The 7,062-nt window shown below is 46.1% G+C and overlaps 2 protein-coding genes across 6 annotated transcripts; both read left to right on the top strand.

The window, feature by feature from the left end:
- The first annotated feature begins 627 nt into the window (after positions 1-627).
- HNRNPH3 (heterogeneous nuclear ribonucleoprotein H3) lies at positions 628-7,062 on the top strand. 5 transcript variants are annotated; one of them, XM_080347674.1, is made up of 10 exons: positions 628-745; positions 2,091-2,227; positions 2,751-2,889; positions 3,439-3,626; positions 4,040-4,126; positions 4,472-4,590; positions 5,810-5,945; positions 6,213-6,293; positions 6,378-6,464; positions 6,757-7,062. In XM_080347674.1, the coding sequence occupies exons 2-10, from the start codon at positions 2,110-2,112 to the stop codon at positions 6,831-6,833; spliced, it is 1,032 nt and encodes a 343-aa protein (XP_080203800.1). In that variant the 5' UTR covers positions 628-745; positions 2,091-2,109; the 3' UTR covers positions 6,834-7,062. The 5 variants fall into 5 exon arrangements, with proteins under 5 accessions (XP_080203800.1, XP_080203802.1, XP_080203803.1 ...); XM_080347676.1 differs by having other exon boundaries at positions 639-815; positions 3,439-3,581; XM_080347677.1 differs by having other exon boundaries at positions 640-815; positions 6,722-6,857.
- LOC308042337 (uncharacterized protein) lies at positions 1,225-2,084 on the top strand. The gene is made up of 2 exons (XM_080347678.1): positions 1,225-1,591; positions 1,678-2,084. The coding sequence occupies exons 1-2, from the start codon at positions 1,260-1,262 to the stop codon at positions 1,724-1,726; spliced, it is 381 nt and encodes a 126-aa protein (XP_080203804.1). The 5' UTR covers positions 1,225-1,259; the 3' UTR covers positions 1,727-2,084.

Below are 7,062 nucleotides of genomic sequence, written 5' to 3'. Positions count from 1 at the left end.
TTAATTAGTATTTCTCTAACGGCAGAGGCCAGCGCCCGCCCCCCATGTCGACACTTCCGAGCACGGACTCAAGCCTCGTTCCACTGCACCAGCGTTCAGCACTGTTTTCAATTTTCTTAACACAGATCTTAACCTCCCTCTTGCATCGCTTGCTGCGAGCTCCAGAACGCTCTAACGGGCCCCTCCACCACAGCGTCCGGCGCAGCCTGTCCCAAAGCGGTACATTCACGAAGACAGGGGCTGTGCGAGGGCCCTGGGCCCGGCCAGCCACAGGTTTCCCACAGCTGCAAAGCCGAGGAGAACGCGGGCAGTCATCGCGTGTGCCACAGCGGACAACCGCCCCCTCCTAGCCGGGGAGCCGAACAACATGACCAACACACACGCACTGCAAGGAACACCCGCCGCGCCGCGCGCCTGAGGGGATGGCGCCGTTAGAGGCGACCGCCGCGCGCACGCGCCCCCAGCCCAACGCCCCCTTGGCGCCAAACACGGCGCCCGCGCGACCGCTGTCCCTACAGCGCGTGCGCACCGGCGCCCCTCAGGCCGGCGGCCGTGAGAGGAACAGGCGGGAACCGCTCTGCCGCGCATGTGCGGCTACCGCGTCCCCCAGCAGGCGCGCGCATGTGCCAGTGGCTGCCCCGCCCAGGCTGAGGAGCGCGGCGTGGCTGTCGCGAGATTTGCGGGGCCGGGACGCCGACTTGCCCGTCTCGGTTGCGTAGGTTGCGAGCCTGTCGGCCGGTTGCAGGCAAGAAGGAGCTTCTTCTGCGGCAGAAGCTCCTGCTGGGGCGGGTCGAGGGGTGTGCGAGGGTCGTCTGGTGAGTGGAGAGGGGAGAGTGGGCTGAGGGAGCCCCGGCCGGGTCGCCTACAGGCAGGCTGACCGTCACAGCGGGAGCTTCGGCCTTGAAGCCGGTGCTGGGGCCGGCGCCTGCCTGCGGGAGCCGAGGGCAGCGGCGCTGCTGGAGGAGGGTGGGGGGAGGGGGCAGCGCGGCGCTGCTCCGCGGAGCCTCGTTCCCGTGCGCGGCCGCCATTTTGAGTGGTGGAGCTAAGGGCGGCGGCGGGCACAGGAGATCGGTGTGCGGCGGCCGGGCGCTCCGGAGGGGTTGAAGTTGCGCGGGTGGAGGCCGGGCGGCTCCTCCGAGGCGGAGAGGTGGCAGCGGGGCGCGGTGGGGAGCCGGGCGGCAGCGGGGGACGCAAGAGTGGGCGGCCCTGGGGAGGCGCGGTAAATGGCGCCGGGGAGCGGGCAGCGGGTCAGGGCCGCGATGTCGGCGGTAGCCGGCGCAGTGGCTCGGGAGGAGAGTCACGCCGCGCCTGATGGGGGTGGCGGTAGCCGTTCACTCGTTGTTGCGGCTCGGCTAGCGCGCGGCCTTTTGTGGGGCGCTCCCGGTGCAGCCCCCTCCATTCACGCCCCCGCCCCCGCGCCGGCTGAGGGCGGTGCGCGCGCACCTGCCAACGCGCGGGAGCCGGAGTGCCGGCGCGAGCCGCCCCCGCAGCGCGGGCCCGGCGGCCCCGTCCCCGCCGCGGTGCCGGTGCGGGCCTGGCCGCTGCAGCCCGGGCATCCCGGCGTGTCCCGGGGCATTGATTGGCATTCAAGGTAACGCAGCCGCGGTGTTTCCCGAAGGTGGGGGGAAAGAATAAAACCAAACCAAAAAAAAAAGGAGCCTGGTGCTTTGTTTGCAGACAAAGAAAGGGCTTGTATTTCCACGCAGGAAGCGTTGCGTGTTCCTAACTCTTCTTCAGCTGTCATGCTTAAAAAAAGAAACAAAAAACCCCAAATACTAAACAACCCACAAAACTTAGAGGACGGATGTTCATTGTATTCTAAGTAAATAACGAGCTTTCTGTGCCGTGCCTGCCCACGTGCTGCCTGCCCTGCCTTCTGTGTCCCTGTCACTTCAGTGGCTTGAGGTGTGTGTGCTGCAGATGCAATAAGTATCGCTTTAAATACATAACAGAAGTAAAGCTCATTATCCACAGTACCAGTTACCTGAAGAAAAACTACCAGATTGCCTTTGAGGGGAGTGACTTATGCATAGATGGGATCTCAACGTTTTTGCTTTTTTTTTTTTGGTTGTTGTGTTTTGGTTTTGTAGGGTTTGATTTAAATAAAAGATGGACTGGACTGGAAAACATAACGGGCCAAATGATACAACCAATGATGGAACAGTGGTACGACTTCGAGGCCTGCCATTTGGCTGCAGCAAAGAAGAGATTGTTCAGTTTTTCCAAGGTACCTCTAGTAGAGTCGAAGTATAGTGACTTTTTTGTATCTTTTACATGATGTTTCGCATATTTTAATTTGCAATAGTTGTTAGTGGGGTGGGTGGGAAGGATTGTATTAAATTAGCTTAAGTAAGAATTATGCCCTTTAAATGAAGTATGAATAACCATAGATGTAGTACAACACAGTATGTGTCTAATTCTGTCGAGGTGCTAAACCTATTACGCATATTGGGATAACATGAATGTTAGCATTTGGATCAGAGAAATTGCTTGATGCGTAGCTATATTTTTTCATGTAACATAGATGGGTGTATTTTTGCATAGTTTATAAACAGAAAAGAAATATGGCTAAATCCATAAATGTTTAATGAAAGATCATTGGATTGTATTGTTGGGAGATGGGGGAAACAAGGTGGTTTTCTTTTTTTGTTGTTCTTGTTTAGATATGCTTTAAGTATTTGCTACAGATGGGAATGTTTCAGCCTTTAACACTGTTCCCCTTGATGGGGTTATTTGTCCTTGGGTTAAAGGGTTGGAAATCGTGCCAAATGGGATAACATTGACGCTGGACTACCAGGGGAGAAGCACAGGGGAGGCCTTCGTGCAGTTTGCTTCAAAGGAGATAGCAGAAAATGCTCTGGGGAAACACAAGGAAAGAATAGGGCACAGGTGGGGATGGAGAGTTTGGGCTGGTGTTAAATCTTTATTTTTGGGGGTTGTGGGTCAGTAATGCTTTTGGGGGGGTTGGGGACCATTATATGGAACTGGGTGTTTTTAAGAATTTTTCTAATGGATCCTAAGTTAACTTGGGAAATACAGTAGATTTGGGGGGTGGGGGAGACAGTATTGCTCTGGGTAGTTTGCTAAACTCAGAAAATTGTTTTGATCATTCTTGTGTAGGGTAATTTGTGATAAATGCTACTATAGCTAGACATTGTTTTTCAACAGTATGTTTCTCATACTGGAAAGACAAATGCTTGATTTGTACAGCCAGTATTTTCACATAGTAATTTTTGCCACTGTAAAGTGTTTCGGATTTTTTTTTTAATACACTTAAGATTCTTACAGTTTTGAGGAGAAACTTAAGTTGTATGGTATGTCTAGTCACTTCTATTGGATTGTTCGTTTAGATCTAGAAAACGTAGTGTGGCCTTTTATAATATTCAGACAGCTTATGCATGTATTCTTATTGGTACCTTGAAAATCCTCTTTTATTAGATATATTGAAATCTTCAAAAGTAGTAAGAGTGAAATCAGAGGATTCTCTGACATGCCAAGAAGAATGATGGGACAACAACGACCTGGACCATATGATAGACCATTAGGAGGAAGAGGGGGTTATTATGGAGCTGGGCGTGGAAGTATGTATGACAGAATGCGTCGAGGAGGTGGTGGATATGACGGTGGTATGTTTATCTAATGAATGGAGGTTCTGTTGTCAGTGTCATGTTTCTGACATTTTAGTCAAGAAATACAGAAATGACAGTAGCTGCAACAGCTGCAAACCTGTTAGGTTTGACACACTTCTCTCAAAATTTTTTTACTTGTGTCAAAAAATGTGGCTTACTTAAGATTAATGGAAATAATAAGGGAACTGTATATTCAGCAGAATTTGATTTCTCACTTGCATGTTTTAGTCTTTTTATTACATAAAAGGAAATCTGTGTTTGCATTCTATTCAGAAATCCAGGTCTAACAGTCTGTAGAGGCTGTTGGGAAACTTCTGGGTGCCACAGGCTGAAAAATTGACTCTTGTGCATTGCTCTGTGAATTTTGAGTGGTAATATAATCATTTTGTCCTTTCTCTCTATTGGCACAGGATATGGTGGCTTTGATGATTACGGTGGCTATAATAACTATGGCTATGGAAATGATGGCTATGATGACAGAATGAGGGATGGCAGAGGTAACAATTTTTTTTTTCGTAGTTTGTTTAAAAATATTTTCTTATTATTTGAATTGTAAGACACAGTATTTCCAAGACAGAAATAATAGTTATCTTCACTAGGTTATTTGTAAAGGACGAAGGTTGTTTAAAAGGGGGGGGCGGGAATTAGGGAATCTTGGGAAAAGGTAAATAGATTGCTTAAGTTCTCTTCTGGTTATTAAATGTTTGGGTTGGTACATGGGAAGTGTGAACATTGTACATTCAGTATAAAGTCCATGCTTTCAGAAGAAAGGTAGTAACAACTTTTCTGGCTGTTAACAATGGACTCAGAGGTGCATGGTTTTGTTTTGGGTTTTTTAACAGGCATGGGAGGACATGGCTATGGTGGAGCTGGAGATACAGGGTCGGGTTTCCATGGTGGCGGTCATTTTGTTCACATGAGAGGACTGCCCTTTCGAGCAACAGAAAACGATATTGCTAATGTAAGTACAGTGGGAAAAGAGGCTTTCTAGTGCTGAGAGTTGGCTTGTTCTTGTCTCTGCTATTCCAAACTCAGTTAAAGTTCTCAAACAAGTGATTGTTAGCTCTGGTATATCTGCAAACTCAAGTCACAGCCCTTTATGTGAGTTTGGCAAAGCTTAGTAGTAAACAAGCTTTTATAAAGGTAATGTCTGAGGTAAGACTACTGAAGAAGTCAGCTAAACTGTATTTAACATTAATGTCCATACTCTCTGCATTTTTATTTCCATAAAAGTTGCATTGGAGAGAGAATGGTTGTTGCAATCAGTATCCTCATTTTAAGGCTTTCTGAAGTTTACCTGAAGAAGAGCAATAGTAGATGTGAAACTTTGTTGTGGTTTGTGTATTTGTATGTTGATCTGAGAGTTAATTAAGGAAGGACAGGGTGGGAAGACACTAGGGGGCTGTTTTCAGTTGGAGGGGATGGTATCCGTTACTCATAAGAGATCAGGGTGGCAGATAAATGCACACCTACAAGATTTTGACACTACATTCTTGTGTCATTATAGATGAGTTTGTAGGAGAAAAAGTGTTTCTGAGATATAAGGCCTAGTTTAAACACAGCTTTTCATCAGTTTTTCTTTAGTCTAACGACTGAGAACAAGGGCCAGACTACAGGCTTTCATTCGGAGTGTGTTATTGCAAATTGATGAGTAGTATGTCAATAGTATATCAGGGGTTTGTTTGCACAAGCTGCTTGGGAAGAAGGCTGTTGGTCAGAAATACCACTGGATCTTGAAGTTCTGTAGCTAGGAAGACAGTCATCTTTTTTTGAATTCCATTAAAATGTCCCTGCTTTGAGAAATCTATTTGTCTCTGCTTCGTCAAAACCAAAGTAATTATTTTCCTTTTCCAGGATGGCATCATATAAGAACTTGTTATTTACAGTGAAGTGTGTTGGCAGGAATTTTTGTTTGTACCTTTGCTTTTAAAGAAAGCTCTGTAAGCTCTGGAGCTGGAGCTCTTCAAGTTCTGTAATAATAATAATAATAGATTTTAAGTGTAGATTGACATAGTGTGGAAGGTCCATTATTACTAAGTAGTAATACTTTGGAAAATAGTCATTAAATTTATGTGGTAGGATGAGATGAAATTAACGTGGTGCTCTGCTAACTAAGGGGATGAAAAAAAAGTACCTGCTTGAATTCTGCATTAATGTGACTTTGTTGTTGTTTTTATTAGTTTTTCTCACCATTGAACCCTATAAGAGTTCACATTGATATTGGAGCAGATGGAAGAGCTACAGGAGAGGCAGATGTGGAATTTGTAACACATGAGGATGCAGTAGCTGCCATGTCTAAGGATAAAAATCATATGCGTGAGTATAGTGTTGCCTCGCAGCTTTCATTGGCCAAGCTTTAGCAGGGCATATAAGGGTAACTTGCATGTAAGAGTTTAGACTGCATTTAACTTAAGTTGTTGTGCAGTAAATACACAAATCAGATTAAGACTTTTTGCTGTTTATCGCATTTCAAACTCACTTTTTTGTGGGCTTCTGTTAGTTGTAAGGTGGGGTTTTTGGCTTTGTAGCTCTGTGTTTCTGGTTTCTGAAACAAAATACAAAGGCTTTTTTTGTTTCCTACAGAACATCGATATATTGAGCTATTCCTGAATTCAACTGCTGGAGGTGGTTCTGGCATGGGAGGCTACGGCAGAGATGGAATGGGTATGCATCAGCCCCAGACTGAGCTGACGCTTTGCCAAGTCTGGCGAGTTCCCAGCGTGTAACGATGTGCTTTCTGCTTTTCAGATCAAGGTTATGGCTCGGTTGGTAGAATGGGAATGGGCAGCAATTACAGCGGCGGATATGGAACTCCCGATGGCTTGGGCGGATACAGTAAGTAAACATTCTGTTTTATACTCTTTTTGTGGAAGTATTGCTGATGTCTGTCTTGGACAGATGATAGGGAAAGAGCGGTGGGCTTTATGCTGGGAGGAGGGGGAGGTGGTTTAATTGAAACTGTAAATCACTTGGGGTTTTCTGCATTTTGCTACTGCAGCAAATGCTTGTTTACAAGAGTAATGTTATTTTAGTATAAGTTAAGTCATCTTCAACTGTTCCATATTACCCATCACATTTTTTCTTTTTTCAAGGTATGTATGCGTGACCTTGTGTCAATTGTTTGCAGGTCGTGGCAGTGGAAATAGTGGAGGATACTATGGGCAAGGCAGTATGGGTGGAGGAGGATGGCGTGGGATGTATTGAAGGATATAGCCTTGCTTCTGCAAAACATCTGGAAGAAACAGTCTCTGGTCTGCTAGACTTTCTTACAAAATTTAATTTCTTTTGTATTTTAAGAACTTTATAATGACTGAAGGAATGTGTTTTCACAATATTATTTGGTAAGCAACAGATTGTGATGGGAAAATCTGTTTTCTGTAGGTTTTATTTGTTGCATACTCTGACTTTAAATAAATTTTTATATTCAAACCAC

This window comes from Nesoenas mayeri (assembly GCF_963082525.1).
Source record: "Nesoenas mayeri genome assembly, chromosome: 7".
Classification (NCBI taxonomy): Eukaryota; Metazoa; Chordata; class Aves; order Columbiformes; family Columbidae; genus Nesoenas; species Nesoenas mayeri.
This window is presented reverse-complemented; position numbering and strand designations above follow the sequence as displayed.

Excerpts from the sequence above, each read along its gene's own strand:
- LOC308042337 (XM_080347678.1), top strand. The coding sequence starts at position 1,260 with ATGTCGGCGGTAGCCGGCGCAGTGGCTCGGGAGGAGAGTCACGCCGCG. Across the intron at positions 1,592-1,677 it reads GGCATTGATTGGCATTCAAG|ACAAAGAAAGGGCTTGTATT; the intron begins GTAACGCAGCCG and ends CTTTGTTTGCAG.
- HNRNPH3 (XM_080347674.1), top strand. The coding sequence starts at position 2,110 with ATGGACTGGACTGGAAAACATAACGGGCCAAATGATACAACCAATGAT. Across the intron at positions 6,294-6,377 it reads CTACGGCAGAGATGGAATGG|ATCAAGGTTATGGCTCGGTT; the intron begins GTATGCATCAGC and ends TCTGCTTTTCAG. Across the intron at positions 6,465-6,756 it reads CGATGGCTTGGGCGGATACA|GTCGTGGCAGTGGAAATAGT; the intron begins GTAAGTAAACAT and ends AATTGTTTGCAG.